Source organism: Sceloporus occidentalis, unplaced genomic scaffold, assembly GCF_023333645.1.
Source record: "Sceloporus occidentalis isolate IW3139 unplaced genomic scaffold, rSceOcc1.0.p SCAF_3, whole genome shotgun sequence".
Classification (NCBI taxonomy): domain Eukaryota; kingdom Metazoa; phylum Chordata; class Lepidosauria; order Squamata; family Phrynosomatidae; genus Sceloporus; species Sceloporus occidentalis.
Genome location: NW_028316983.1, coordinates 183541747 through 183557588, shown reverse-complemented (window position 1 = coordinate 183557588; position 15842 = coordinate 183541747). Strand labels below are relative to the sequence as shown.

The window sequence follows — 15842 nt, the reverse complement described above, 5'->3', positions numbered from 1 at the left end:
CGTGGATGACAAGCCCCATTCCCCCTAATAGTCATGCATATGCACACATTGCCATTTAAAATCAGAGGACTTGAGGTCCCATGTTTTTTGCATCTGTGGAATGGTGGTGGAATGGAACTAAGGGCCAACTGTATAGGCAAAAGGAAGTTTTCTAGAGGTCTAAAAAAAAGTACACAGTGCCTCTCATGGTCCTAAAGAATGTTATTGGCTATTTGGGGGCAAAACAAAATTCAGTCCAATAATCTCATAGGGAGGATGGGAACATGGAGAGACAATAGAGCCCTCCAGGATCTCACACGGAGGCGAAAAAGTCCCCCATGTTCCGACAGCTGACCACTTTGCCTTTTTGGCACCTGTACTATTAAGATGAATTGGCTGTCCCTGGTTGCAAATGTGAGCGACACAAGGCTCCCACTCTAAATGTGCTAGAGAATATAGTAATGCTACTTTGCCTCCCTAGAGAGTCAGGGCCAGTTGCAACATCAAAATTAAAACTCACATTTCTGGATATGTGCAACTCCAGCTTAGGACCAGAAGTGTTCTGGATTTTTTCCCCAAGGTTTTGGAATATGAAGGTAATTTTATATAATATTTTCAATAATGTTGTGTTTGAAACGAAGTTTGTGTAAACTGAACCATCAAAGGTGTCACTATCTCAGCCACCTAGGGGGGAAAATTCAGATTTTGGGTAAGAGATACTCAAGCTACATCTATATTTTGAAAAACCACAGGACTTGATGAAGAGAGGGTTTAGCAATGCATGTAGATGGCAAATGTAGGCCTTCCAGATGTTGTTTAATGGCCACTTGCATTATCCATTGTCCATTTTCCCCCATTCTTTTATAATGATTCTTTAGATGGAATCTGCCTTCCCTCCTCCCTGCCCCATAGCTATTATATACAGGGTCAGCATCTTCACTGAGCTACTGATAATGATGCCAAGATTCCTTTCCTGGTAAATCATAACCAGTTCAAACCGCATTGACACACATCAATTAATACATAATTATCTAGTACATTTGTCACTTTGTTGCTCATTAATGTAGTGTGGAGGGTCTTCTAAACCTTCACAATTCCCTTTTTCCTACAACAACAGCTGTAAGAACTCCAGCATTAACTGAGAACACCCTACTGAGAGACTGAATAGCAATGTGAGATAGAGAGATTCCCACTGCCATGTTTGCCCACATGATTTTTTCCATTTTTAGATAGTTTTCAGAAACTTCACTGTTTATCTTCTGAAAAGTCTAATAGTATAAAGGAGGTATTGAGATTTAATGCTTGAAATTATTTATAAGTACTCCATTAGAATTACTTACATGTAATACTCTGCATCTGTTTGAATATGACATTTATTTTTTAATATTTTATTCATGTTTTCATAAAGTATAAAAAGCAAAAGTAACTCAACTTGGTTGAGTTATTTGGTTGTTGTGCTTTGTACATCTTCTGTTCTATTACCTTCTGTATAGAAATAATTTCTACTTGTTTATTTATGTCAGATCTTTTACATTACATATCTTGCCTTTTTGTCAAACCTTTCTTTGTCTCAGTTAAACTTCGCATTTCTAATCTGTTCCATCTAGCTAACTAGACAGTTCCTTTCTTTCCAATGAAAATACAGTATATAAAATTGAATGCCGTTTTCTTTTAATTTTCTTCTTGTATATTCTGTTTCTTGTTTCTCAAATTCCTGTTAACGCACTGATATTTTTCTTCAGTGGTTATCTATCTATCTATGTGTGTATATTACTTTGTATATATATATATATATATATATATATATGTAGAAAAAAGTAGTTTTAAGACTATTGTTTTTTTGGGGGGTTCGGGCTATGTGGCCATGTTCTAGAAGAGTTTCTTCCTGACGTTTCACCAGCATCTGTGGCTGGTATCTTCAGAGAATGCTTGCCTGGAAAAGAGTTGGGTGTGTGTGTGTGTGTGTGTGTGTGTGTGTGTGTGTGTGTACACACACACACACACACACACACTGTGTCACCCTGGGAAAGGAGGAGTGATTTGCATGTGTATTGTTTTATTGCTCATGGCAGGCCTCAGGGTGGGAGGATCTGCAAAGAAGGATTACTGTCTGCTTGATTAGTGCTCATTGTCTGCTGGGAAGCCCCTGACCCTGGGAGATTTCTCATTTGCATTTGTTGAGTCTTCAGCTTGCTGTTTTTCAGGACTGGAAGCCAAATCTTGTTTACTTTCAGGGTTTCCTCTTTCCTGTTGAAATTGTAATTGAAATGACACCCTCCTTTCCCAGGGTGACACAGTATATATATATACCCAACTCTTTTCCAGGCAAGCATTCTCTGAAGATGCCAGCCACAGATGCTGGCGAAATGTCAGGAAGAAACTCTTCTAGAACATGGCCACGTAGCCCGAAAACCCCACGAAAAACTATGGATGTTGGCCATGAAAGCCTTCAACTCCACAGTTTTAAGACTCCTTGTTTGTACCCCAGTATTGCTTTTCAGTTCTTACTTCATACACCTCTTGTTGTTTTTTGTTTGTTTTGTGATGATTTTTTGGTATACCTCTCTTTGTTACTGTCATTATTTATTCCCCACTTTTCTTTCCAATACTGTACTATAGGTCACCAATCCTTTTCTACTTTTACATTTGGTTTGTCTTTTATTAAATTAAATTGTCCATCTCTCTCATTTTATAATAATTTTGTATCCATTCTTCTACTAATGGTGGTTCTTCTATTTTGTATTTTCTTGATATAATTATTCTGGCTGCCATCACTAAGTACAATATTGTTCTCCAATATTTGTTTTCTTCCTCTTTTAATCCTGATGTTATATTTAAGAGGTATGGTCTGTGACCATACCATCTTGAACACGCTCAATCTTGGCTGAATATGCCATTTAAATTGCACTAACTGTAATCCCCATCACCCGCAATTCAAATTATTTCAGCTCAACTACTTTAGGTTATTGGAAAACACTCTTCGGATATTCATAAAACATGTAAAATTAAGATGACACCCCTCTTTAAGTTATCTAAAAGTTAGCTAAATCAGATCTCTACTGGTTTTAGGTGGGAGAAAACATCTAGAAATTCATACTACTCTTACATCATTAGGTTTAAAGACAAAGTGAGGTAGCCCTTTTTAGTTGCTGTTCCATACCCCAGACTGCATTACAGCTGCAATCTTATACATGTTTATGCAGACATTAAAGGTATGATAATTTCTTGCTAATTTTCCACACCAGCCATCACTTTGAAGGCCATGGAGATGGCGTGAGAACTCAATGTTATGTACAGAGATTTCTCCAGCAAAAGCCATAAGATTTGGCTGGCTCCCTCATAGTTTAACAGCATCTCACTTCTTACACTAAAGTAGTGCTAATAAGTGGGAGTACTGTATGGAAAGTCCAGAAGGCATGCACAAATAGCTTCAGCATGATCCTTCAGGACCACAGCTTATGGCTACAATCCAGGACTACAGATGCTCAGCTATATGAATTTTGAATTAACTGTGTACATTAGTTTTAATTATGTTTTGAACAACAAAAACATACAACAAAGCTTCTTCCAGTCTGTATCTTCCAGACAACATTATCCATATCAGTATCAAACTATCTAAGCTTAATTACTACCAGATTATTATTTTAAAGCATTTCTAAAGATTAAGTTACAAATGGAAAACTTGCAAGTACCAGCTATCTCCAAAAATGAAGAAGATCCCAATTCCTTCAGGGATTTATCATCAATGAAATCCTCTTCTGCCATTCTATCTGTACTATCTCAGTTTACCATTCTGTCTTTATAGGATGATCCAAACTAGTAAACAGAGCCATTTTACTATAGTCCGCAGCTAGTCAGAAAAAGCACCTTCCATTGTTGCATTGTTGCAAAGGGAAAAGGAGTTCATCCCTTTCCCTACCTAACCTCTTCTCTAGCAGATAAAAATTCCACTTCTCTTCATGCTTTCTTATTCTACCCTACAGCTCTACACTGTAGATGATAACTGACTTCTTGTTACTTACTCATGGTATACACATCATAATGGGTCTCCCTGATGCATGATGAGGGCTTTGGGGCATTATTGCTAAGCTCCCCAAGTCTCTGCCCATGATCCAACTGTTAAAAGCAACCACAAAATCATTGTTAAACCTTCCTTTAGCAAATTTAGAAAATGTCTTGAACCAGTAGAGTGGAAAATTTTCTATTATTACATTTTTCTAACAGAAAATGTGTTTCTAATTTTAGAAAATTAACCATCATCACGATAAATGGCCACAGATTCAGTCTTATTAAAACTTTCCAAATCTGTATTTTTCCAGGGAATTATCTATAGCAAAAGAACCAGTGTGGCATAGTGGTTTGAGTGCTGGACTACAACTTTAGAGAACAGGGTTCGATTCCCAGCTCAGCCATGAAACCCACTAAGTGACCTTGGGCAAGTCACATGCTCTCAGACTCAGAAGACAACAATGGCAACCTCTTCTGAACAAAAATGGCCAAGAAAACCCCATGATAGGGTCAGCATAAGCTGGAAATGACTTGATGGCACACAACAACAAACAGCAAAGCCTATAGGAAATGTGTAGACGCATCTCCCATAACCACATTCCCAAAATTACCCCAGCAAGTTAGGCACACTCAAACTAGCAGTTTTCAGTGCTTTTGGTGTATTGTTCCTGATAACACAACTTTGAAAAAGAAATATTCCACTACCTCCCTACAAAGTTTTTGAAGGTGTCATCTACACACATTCCTAACTATCTTCATTGTGCCATGTTTGTGAATTTTTAAGGGGAATTTTTTCTATGGAGACATACTGATGAACTAGACTGACATTTTTGGTGTAAGAAAGGTTTACATGAATAGAAAGCACGTTATTTGAATATCTCTAAATATCACTTGCAAAGGAAACTTGAAAGCATCCATCTCCTTATGCCAAAGGTGGGAAACGACACGCTCAAAGACTTGTGACCAAAACACAATGCAGAAATAATCCAGGTTGAGACAGCTTTAACTGTCCTGGTTCAATGCTAGGTAATTCTGGGAACTGTAGTTTTGTGAGACATTTAGCCTTCTCTGTCAGAGATCTCTAGTGCCACAATAAAGTATAATTCCCAGAATTCCCTAGCACTAAGCCATATCAGTTAAAGCAGTCTCAAACTTATTATTTCTGCAGTGTGTTTTGGACCTAAGATGCTCAATGGGTTAGAGGTAAAGATCCTATTTCAGAATCACTTAATGAAAGCTCTACTGAAGTCTGAAGTAAGGAATATAGTCAGTAAAGACAGTGATGGATTGTCAAAGAAAAACCAGGTAGGAAATACTTTGGAAGAGAACTTTACAGCTCTGGAGTAGAAATTCAGCAGTGCACACTGTCAATGAAATCTTGAAATTTGTGAAGTATCCCAGTAGGGAAGTGCCATCACTGCATGCCCTTCTACATGTCTTGGGCAGTATGTGACAGCTGGAGAGTGAAAAGAGCAGGTAAGAAGAAAATCAATTCATTCAAGATGTGGTGCTAGATAAGGATAAGAGTGTTAAGGATACCATGGACGGTCAAAAAAACAAACAAATGGATCACTGAACAGATCAATCTTGAACTTTTCCTGGTCCAATGATCAAACTGAGGCTGTCATACTTTGGCCATATCACGAGAAGACAGGATTCATTAGGAAAGACAGCAATACTATGAAAGGTAGAGGGTAGTAGAAAGAGAGGTAGATCGCATACCAGATAGATGGACTCAATGAAGGAGGTCATGGACCTAAATAGGATCTTTACCTCTAACCCATTATTTCTTTTCTGCAACCATTCTCAGCCTGTGGAATGGCCTGCCAGACGAGATCCACCAAATTACCAATCTAGACAGCTTCAAGAAAGCTGTTGAACAGGCCTTCCCAGAGTAAATTACTCAGCCATATAACGATCCCCCACATATATGTGATGACTCTGTCCACCATTATTGTTTTAACTGTTTTATGTAATTTTAACCTTAAACTGTTTAATTGTTTTTTAAGGGGGGCAGTGGCAGATATTTTGTATATATTGTTGTATTCTTTTAATACTGTAAGCCTCTTTGATTGTTTTAACAAAAAGGGGGTAGAAATAAGTTTTATTTATTTATTTATTTATTTAGTTTCAAGACCTAAGCAGAGAAGTGGCAGGCAGGAGGTTTTGAAGATGTTTCATCTGCAGGGTCACCATGAGCTGGGGTTGACTTGAGAGCAGTTAACCAAAAAAAAAAAAAAAAAAAGGGGGGGGGGAATCAATGAATGTGGGAAGCCCTCTGTACCTACTATGAGAACCTAACTTTAGCAAATTGCTATTTTCAAAGTAATATTCCAACCTTTGCCAGCAATCTAACGTATTAATGTTTTGTGCCTACAGGATTAACCAAAACTTGAACTGCAGAAATGCTAAACAAAAAATAAAGAGTAATAGTAACAAAAAGATCAAGTAGGTGTTTTTTTAAAAAAAGGTCAAGATTTCTTAATGTGAAAATCATCTAATGATTTCCAAAACCACATACTAAAGCACAGAATAGTTCTGGGTTTCAAACATTTAATTACTGTCAAATAAGTACAATATATCTGCCGCAGCTTCTTGTCTTCCACATGTGATCTTCAAATCAAAACTCCAAGTAAGGAAACAAAATGAAAAACAAAGCATGTTTTAAATGGAACCACAGCAGGCATAAATATGTATGCGATTTCAAATCAATCCTCCAACAAGTGTGCATTCTATCTAACAGGCATCTTAAAGCTGTACAAACATACAGTACTTCAGTATTCGTCCACAAAAGATAAGAGCATTCAGTGTATTGTTACCAACAAATACAGAAAATAAATACCTATCTATTTTGCAAGAATTATTTTTCACTCTTTCAGTGAAACAAGTTTCAACACTGTCCACAACTACTAAGGAATTTTATCTACTACTAAGCACAAAACTCAGCTTTGTTGCATTATCATGTGTCTCAACAAAGCTCATCTTTTTCTTGACCCTTGGCAATTCCCTGACTACATATATTTTTGTATAAAATACATAAGAGAGTTTATACATACATGTATGCATACTTGTGTATATTTAACCCAGCTACATGTCTATATTGAAAAAAAAACAATTCTGCATTAGATAAACAAAATTGATCTTCACTTTGGTAGACAATCACTACAGTTTCCATAGATGCTCAGTCACAGAAATGATACAAACTTGCTTCAGCAGTATGGATGCAGATCTCCATGTGAAGCACCTCAACTAAAATACTGCTTCCATCTATTCAGATGCCTTCCAAAGCATAAGAAAAGAGATTCCCCCCTAGCTGTTGCTTGTGGAAGAGATAATGCTAAGGTAACAATATGTTAAGAATATAGAGACAGATTTTAGTGTGTAGTCTTAGCTTTTAAACCACAGACAACAGAATCCATTGTTTCACACTTTGAATCATAGAACCATAGAATCATAGAATCGGAAGAGACCACAAGGGCCATCCAGTCCAATCCCCTGCCATGCAGGAAATCCAAATCAAAGCATCCCCGACAGATGGCCATCCAGCCTCTGTTTAAAGACCTCCAAGGAGAGAGACTCCACTACACTCAGAGGAAGTGTGTTCCACTGTCGGACAACCCTTACTGTCAGGAAGTTCGTCCTAATGTTGAGGTGGAATCTCTTTTGCTGTAGCTTGCATCCATTGTTCCGGGTCCTGTTCTCTGGAGCAGCAGAAAACAAGCTTGCTCCCTCCTCAATATGACATCCCTTCAAATATTTAAACAGAGCTATCATATCACATCTTAACCTTCTCTTCTCCAGGCTGAACATCCCCAGCTCCCTAAATCGTTCCTCATAGGGCATGTCTTCCAGACCCTTCACCATTTTAGTCGTTCTCCTTTGGACATGATTCCAGTTTCTCCACATCCTTTTTAAATTGTGGTGCCCAGAACTGGACACAATATTCCAGGTGAGTCCTGACCAGAGGAGAATACAGTGGCACTATTACTTCCCTTGATCTAGACACTATACTTTTATTGATGCAGCCTAAAATTGCATTGGCCATTTTAGCTGCTGCGTCACACTGTTGACTCATGTTCAACTTGTGGTCTACTTGGACTCCCAGATCCCTTTCACATGTAGTTTCATTCAGCCAGGTGTCCCCCATCCTATAACTATGCATTTCATTTTTCTGCCCTAAGTGCAATACCTTACATTTCTCCGTGTTGAATTTCATTTTGTTAGCTTTGGCCCAGCTTTCTAGTCTATTCAGGTCATCTTGAATTTTGATCCTGTCCTCTGGGGTATTAGCTACTCCTTCTATTTTGGTGTCATCTACAAATTTGATAAGTATGCCCCCAATTTTGTCCTTCAGGTCATTAATAAAGATGTTGAATAGCACTGGGCCCAGGACAGAGCCCTGTGGGACCCCACTGGTCACTTCTCTCCAGGATGAAAAGGAGCCATTGTTGAGCACCCTTTGGCTTCGGTCAGTCAACCAATTACAAATCCATGTAACAGTTGCCTGGTCTAGCCCACATTTTACAAGCTTGTTTGCAAGAATGTCATGGGAAACCCTGTCAAAGGCCTTACTGAAATCAAGATATACTATATCCACAGCATTCCCTTCATCTAACAAGCTGGCAATTTTATCAAAAAAAGAGATCAGGTTTGCCTGGCATAACTTGTTTCTCTGAAACCCATGTTGACTTTTTGTGATTATGGAATTGCTTTCTAGATGTTCACAGACTCTCTGTTTAATGATCTGCTCTAGAATCTTTCCTGGTATAGATGTCAGATTAACTGGACAATAATTGTTGGGATCCTCTTTTTTTCCCCTTTTTGAAGAAGGGGACAATGTTTGCCCTCCTCCAGTCTGTTGGGACTTCTCCTGTTCTTCAGGAGTCCTCAAAGATTATTGCCAATGGTTCCGATATTACATTTGCCAGCTCTTTTAATACCCTTGGATGTGGTTCATCTGGTCCTGGAGACTTAGTTGTTTAGGTTAACAAGGTATTCCTCTACTTATTCTGTGCTGAAATTCCCCTAGTCTGTCTTCTGCTCCGTTATCCTCAGGTTGAGCACTCTTTTCCTTTTCTAAGAACGCTGAGGAAAAGAAGGTGTTGAGTAATTCTGCCTTTTCTCTGTCTTCTATTAGCATTTTGCCATCTTCTCCATGGAGTGGACCATTTCCTTCTTCTTCCTTTTGCTGCGGACATATCCAAAAAAGCCCTTTTTATTGTTCTTAACCTCTCTAGCAAGCCTGAGTTCATTCTGTGCTTTAGCTTTTCTGACTTTACCCCTACATGTGCTTGCTATTTGTTTGAATTCCTCTTTGGTGATTTCCCATTTTTCCATTTCTTATACATGCTCTGTTTAAAAGTTAGCTCAGTTTAAAGTTCCTTAGTCATCCATCCTGGTTTCTTGAAGCACCTCCCATTTTTCTTTCTCACTGGAACTGTTTGAAATTGTGCATTCAGTATTTCCCTTTTGAGAAAGTCCCATCCATCTTGAACTCCCTTATCTTTTAGTATTCCTGACCATGGGATCACCCCCAGTATTTCTCTAAATTTACTAAAATCCACTCTTCTAAAATCTAGATGGCATGTCTGACAGTTTGGTTATTTTCTCCATCCCTGCTGTCTCTCTCCCCCACAAAACTCAGTTTAAAGCCCTCCTGATCAAATTCTTGAGACTATTGGCAAAAACATTTCTGCCAACTGGCGTGAGATGCAACCCATTCCTTGCCAGAAATACTTCCTCATGGAACCTCAGTCCATGATCCAAGAATCCAAACCGTTCTTGGAGGCACCATCTACGGAGCCAGTTATTTACATCCGCTATTTTCTTCTCCCTTCCTGGGCCATGCCCTTCGACTGGGAGAAGAGATGAGATGACAACCTGTGCATCCACCTCTCTCAAATTCCTACCCAAAACCTCATAATCCCTTATGATATTCTGAAGGCTGTGCCTTGCAGTATCATTGGTTCCCACATGTACCAACAGAGAGGGACAATGGTCAGTGGACTTGACAAGTCTTGTCAGCCTCTCTGTCACATCACGGATCTTTGCCCCAGGGAGACAACACACCTCCCGAGACATCTTGTCAGGCCTGCAAACCACTGGTTCAGTACCTCACAGCAAGGAGTCCCCCACAACCATCACACGCCTCCTCCGAGGCTTAGCAGCGACTGTTCCCTTTGGTGGTACTCCCAGGGTCCCCTGCTCTGTCCCTGAAGTCTATCCCTGCTGCTCTTCCTCATCATCTCTGATAACAGACAAAGATTCAAATTGATTCTGTAGCTGCAATCTCCCAGAACGTATATAAAGCAACCTAAGATCAGAAACTTCAGCAGTCCATCCAGAGACTGAAAAACTTCTGAGACTCCTAAAACAAAAGTTTTAAAAACTAAACCTCTAAGCAGGGAAACAACAAGTTTAGAACTCACACACAGAAGCATCCAAAAAAACTTGTCTCTTTACAGGCCTCTTTAAGGAGAATTCTGTATTTTATCTATATATGAGTACCAAAAGTATAAACACTAAACACCTCTTTTTCCTTTTAGTTCCCTGAAGTAAACACGTGTAGGTGTAAATCAAATTGTTAGTCACAACTATAATAGGTCCACAGAATCAATGGAATTTAACTGTATGTTGATTAACATAATTCCCACTGATTCAATGGGCCCTGTCTAAACGAGATTAACAATTCCATTATGACACAGCAACTCAACCAGTGCTGACCAAGAAATTTTTCTGTAAGAAAAATTCTAACAAGAATTAAATTACTAGTCATTTCACTTCCAGAAGTAAACAATTTTAGCAGGTCAGAACTAGAAAGATCGACACTGGAGCCCTAACTAGAAATTAGGATGCTGTGTTTTCCCAGGCTCAGTTGTAAGTATAATGTTATTATACACTAAGATCTAACAGAATAATTCAATAGTAGGCCTTTCTTGCCCTCCCTCTCCCATTCCTAAATATCAAAAACCTGCTACAGAGGTAGAATTCAAAGATATACCCATGTTAGTCTGTAGAATTAGTACATAGAGAGATGGTGTAGCACCTTTGAGACTAACTGAAAGAAAGAAATTGGCAGCATGAGCTTTTGTAGACTTCTGAGGAAGTAGACTTAAGTCTACGAAAGCTCATACTGCCAATTTCTTTCTTTCAGTTAGTCTCAAAGGTGCTACAACATCTCTCTATGGACTGCTATAGAGGGCTTGCTATCTTTCTGTGGCAAGTTTAAAGGTTGCATGAGAGCTGCAGGTAAGAGGGGGATTACCAGTTTAGGATCCAGCAGAACCTAATCCTAAAAACTTTGCAATGTATTACATTCATGACCTCAGGTATCAAACACATAACAGTCACATATGCTTTAAAGTGAGCGGCGGCTTTAAAATAACATGTAACAGATTTATATTCTCCAGGAAATGGGCCACAGCCTCCCCACAACTGCTATAAACAAAATAACATCTGCTTTACTTACAATTTACACAGAACACGGAGACCTTTGTATTAGTCAGTATAAATCTAAATCGCCATAATAAGTTGTGTATATAGTTTGTTGACCAAATACAGAAAACTAAAGTGAAATACACAGTAGCCATTCTCTCCTTACAGACCAGCTTATTACAAGCTATTCAGTTTGCTGGCTTTGCCAGTAAGTGTCTTAGTTATGGCCAGCTTAAGCCTCATCTCAATCCTGAAAGCCATGAGTACAAATCAGGTCTTTTGATGACCCATTTCTTTCTATGAAGGGCCAAGACAGCTGCACTACTCCTGGAACATACAGGTCACACAGTTCAGGATGAAGCATGCAAGAACAAGAAATAAAGTGTTCTCATCTGAAGAACTTTGGCAAAAAGCAGACTTCTGCAGGAAGTGAAGCTAATGTAGAATTCAAACACACCAATGGTTCATTGAAAAATGCTCCTCTTTGATAAAATTTTCCCACTACAATCCCAATCATTCTGTAAGTAAAGACACTAGAACTCATATGACAAGTACCACTTTCTATGGTCAGCAAAAGGAAGAGAGAGGCACAACCTGATGAATATTAATTTGTGTACAGCTGTACCATGGTGAATGCTATAACACTTCAGACAATCATCAAATAACTGTGTCTTCTCTAACTTTACTTTCATTCATTGGAAACACTTTAAAGAAGTCTACCCCAACCTTTTTACCCTGGAGAAATCCTTGCAATAATTTTCAGATTTCAAGGAACCCCTGTATAAAAATTATTATGGTATATCTTTAGCTCAAAAAGATCCCCCCCCCCCAATCACAATCTCTTGCACAAACCCTAGAAACCTGTTGAGGAACCTTGTTTTAAAACTCTGAAAAACAAAACATAAGAGCAAACACTCACCAGATTTATACTTTAAAAAATATATGCCCACTACGGAGCCTTCCTGGCTACAATTCCCATTATCAGCAGCAAGTAGATCTGCTGAAATGCTATTTAGGAATGAGAGTTGTAATGTACACATTTGGAGGGTACCAACTTTTGTGGGTTGCCCCAGGTATTAAAACTTCCATCAGTCACAGCTAGCATGGCCAAACATCAGAAAAGATGAGAGATACAATATAAAACATCTAAAAGTGCCAAGAGACGGGAAAGTTGGTATGTAGGGTATTATACTATCCTGTCATCTCACATCTCCATTACTGAGTTTGCAATTTAATACAGACACATCCTCTAAGATCCCTTTTATATTTAGTTCTTACTTTATTTAGGACCTCATTCCCTGCAGTTCATTTTTCCATAATTTAGTTCTCATTATATTCTGCACCATCATTAACATCTGGACAGACTGTCATTACACTTGCTACCATCTTCTGTGGAAGTCAGCCATACATTACAAGAAATCAGTAAGATTTGCTGAACGTATTTAATTTTAGTTATATTCCTCCTTTCACTTTATGCAGGGCACAAGGTGGCCAATTGTACCAGTAATCATCAAAACACACTCTACTCAGAAACAAATGTATGATTCTAATTAAATATATGTATATATGTTTTACTCGGTAAATATTACTCTTAACCTACCTACCAATACCTTACCAAAAAAAGGAGAAAGAAACCAAATCTGAGGACTGATATGTGGAAAGCATTTGTAATTTCACAGAACTGTAAACACAACATCAAGTTTTTCTGAAAGAATATATAACCATCTATAGTTTTGTCTAATTTAACAGGCAAAGTTTAATGTCAGCAGTCACTGGAATTTGATTCATACAGTGAAACTCTACCCTCCTCTCCCTGCAGCCTCTGCCTTCACTGCATCCTGTTTTCCCATCCCAAATTCTGCTATCTGGGGCAGATTTGAGGAAAAGTCATTCTTCCACTTTCACTATGAGAAGCTCTTCCATGAGCAGGAGAGGCTACTTAGACACCAGCAAGTTCAAAGCCAATGCCACATGGTCAAGCTTTAACTATATTTTACTTTTTTGCTTTTTGCAGAGCCTTTGGGGAAAGCTACAGAATCTATTTTCATTCCTGTCTAAATATGAATACAGGCTTACTCAACAGTTGTACCAGACCTAAACAAGATTACTTTCAACAAAACACAACCCAATTAACTTCAAAAGATAACAGAACAAAAGCCACAGAACATAATCAATTTCCACACAATCTTCAACTAGGCCTGATGAACAGCAGGTTTCTTCAAAGGAAAAACAATACAAGTTGACCCTACCTTTTCCTGAATTTCAAGATACTTCAAAAACATTTTTTTCATGAGTGGCTGAGATAGTGACACCTTTGCTTTCTGATGATTCAATAGAGACAAACTTATTAAAATATTATTTAAAACTGGCTATGTGTGAAAAGAGTATGGGAGTCAGCATGGTGCAGTGGTTTGAATGTTGAACTATGACTGGAGAGCAGGATTCAAAGCCCAGCTCAGCTATGTAAAACCCACTAGGTGACTTGGGTGAGTTACTCTCTCTCAGCCTCAGAGGATGGTAATGGCAACCCCCCTCTGAAGAAACTTGCCAAGAAAACCCCATGATAGATTTGCCTTAAAGTCGCCAAAAATCGGAAACAGCTTGAAGGCACACAACAAGAACAACAATAACAAAAGGTATACATGAAACATAAACAGATTTTGTTTTTAGACTTGAGTCCCATCTTCAAGCTATCTCATTATGTGCATATATGCAAACACAAGTATTCCAACAACAACAACAAAGACCCAAATCCAAAGCACCTCTGGTCCCAAGCATTTAAGAGAGATTCAACCTGTTAATACTGTCTGCCTCTCAATATTAGGGCACTATTGTTGAGCTTCATACTCAGCTTGACCTAAATCTCATTCATTAAACTAGCAGCAGCCATGCTATTAGCGCAACCAACCCTTCCAACTCATGGCCTTCCCCATTTCCACTCAGCAGCAGCCTCCGGGAAAGTAAAGAAAAAAGCACACATGTAGATAACTTTGCAAGCCAAAGACACACACCCAGACGCCTGTATGTAGGCAGGGCAGCTAAGCATGGCTGATTCCTCCCACAATGCAACTTGGACCTCCTCCACAATTTTTTTAAAACCAGTTAATGGATTTCTTCTCCTCTTCCTCCTCCACCCTGGGGAGAACTTTATGAAAGGCCCACAATGGGGTTTCCTCTCCCCTTTCCATCCAAACCTCAGGATCCCCCTTACCGGAGTCTCCAAACAGGAGTGACCCAGTCCACCCACCCCACCCACAAGCCCTACTTTGGGACAGGACAGGCAGGGCTGAAGGGGAAAGAAGGGGGCGGCTAAGGGGCTACTCACATCCCTCAATCTCCTCTTGCAAGTCCTCTTGGAGCAGCGACAAATCTAGGAAGGAGAAGGGGAAGGGGGTTACAAATTACAAACAAAACACAATGTGAACACTCTTGCAAAGCCTCACTCTGCATTAGACCTCAATCCCAGCCCTTATTAGTGGGAGGGGGGGTTGCCACTGGGTTCCCCATTCCCTGCCCCCTTACAAACACCCCACCATGGAAGGAGGTTTTGTGCAAAGCCACTCACCCTGCATTGAAGCTCAATCCCACCCTTTATTGTTATGGAGGGGGGAGTGATCCCACCTTTCTTGCCCCCTTAAAAACACCCCACAGTGGAAAGAGAAAAACTCTTGCCTCTCCTCACCTTCCATTGGCACTCGATCCCAATCTTTTTTATGGAGAGGGCACAGAAATCCCACAGAAAACACCCACCCATCCCCACCATGGAAAGAGAAAGGGGGCTTACAAATTACTGTATACACAAAACACAATGTAGAAACTCTGATAGAGGGAAAGCCTAACCTCACTCCTTTCCTTGGAGCTCAATATCCCTCCCTTTATTATTATTATTATCATCATCATCATCATCATCATCATCATCTCTTGCTCCCTTAAAAACACGCCACAGCATTCCCAACCACCCTGAATAGAGAAAAGGGGGGTTGCAAATTACAGATGAAAAACAACGTGGGGGAAAATAAAACCCCTCTCTCCTCATCTTACCTTGCGCTGGAGTTCACTCCTACCCTTTTTTATTAGGGGTGGCAGAGAAATCCCACATGTCTTGCCCCCTTTAAAAATACCCACCATGGAAAAGAGAAGGAGGGGGAAATTACAAACAAAACACAGTGTTGAAACTCTAAGGAAAGCCTCACCCTCTTCCTGGGAGCCCAATATCCCACCCTTTATCATCATCACTTCTTGCCCCCTTAAAAAACACCCCACAGCATTATGAAGAGAGGAAAGAGGAGTTACAAACAACAGACAAAACACAATGTAAAAACTAACTCTCACACCTCAGTTTGCAATGGAGGAGCTCAATCCCACCCTTTATTATTATTATTATTATTATTATTATTATGGGGAGGAGGAGGAGGAGGGCA

At 39.4% G+C, this 15842-nt stretch overlaps 1 protein-coding gene across 6 annotated transcripts in view; it reads right to left on the bottom strand.

Annotated features, from left to right (window-relative positions):
* The window catches only part of PPP4R1 (protein phosphatase 4 regulatory subunit 1), a 57193-nt gene that overhangs the window by 40710 nt on the left and 641 nt on the right, over window positions 1-15842 (bottom strand). For 4 of the 6 annotated variants that reach the window (XM_089517032.1, XM_089517034.1, XM_089517037.1 and 1 more), the window contains exon 2: window positions 14747-14791. The exons of 1 other annotated variant lie outside the window; for it this stretch is intronic. In XM_089517032.1, the coding sequence (XP_089373158.1) occupies window positions 14747-14791 (45 nt within the window). Of the gene's footprint in view, window positions 1-14746; window positions 14792-15261; window positions 15779-15842 lie in introns of those variants that run through there. One more of the 6 variants, XM_089517036.1, reaches the window with a different exon arrangement.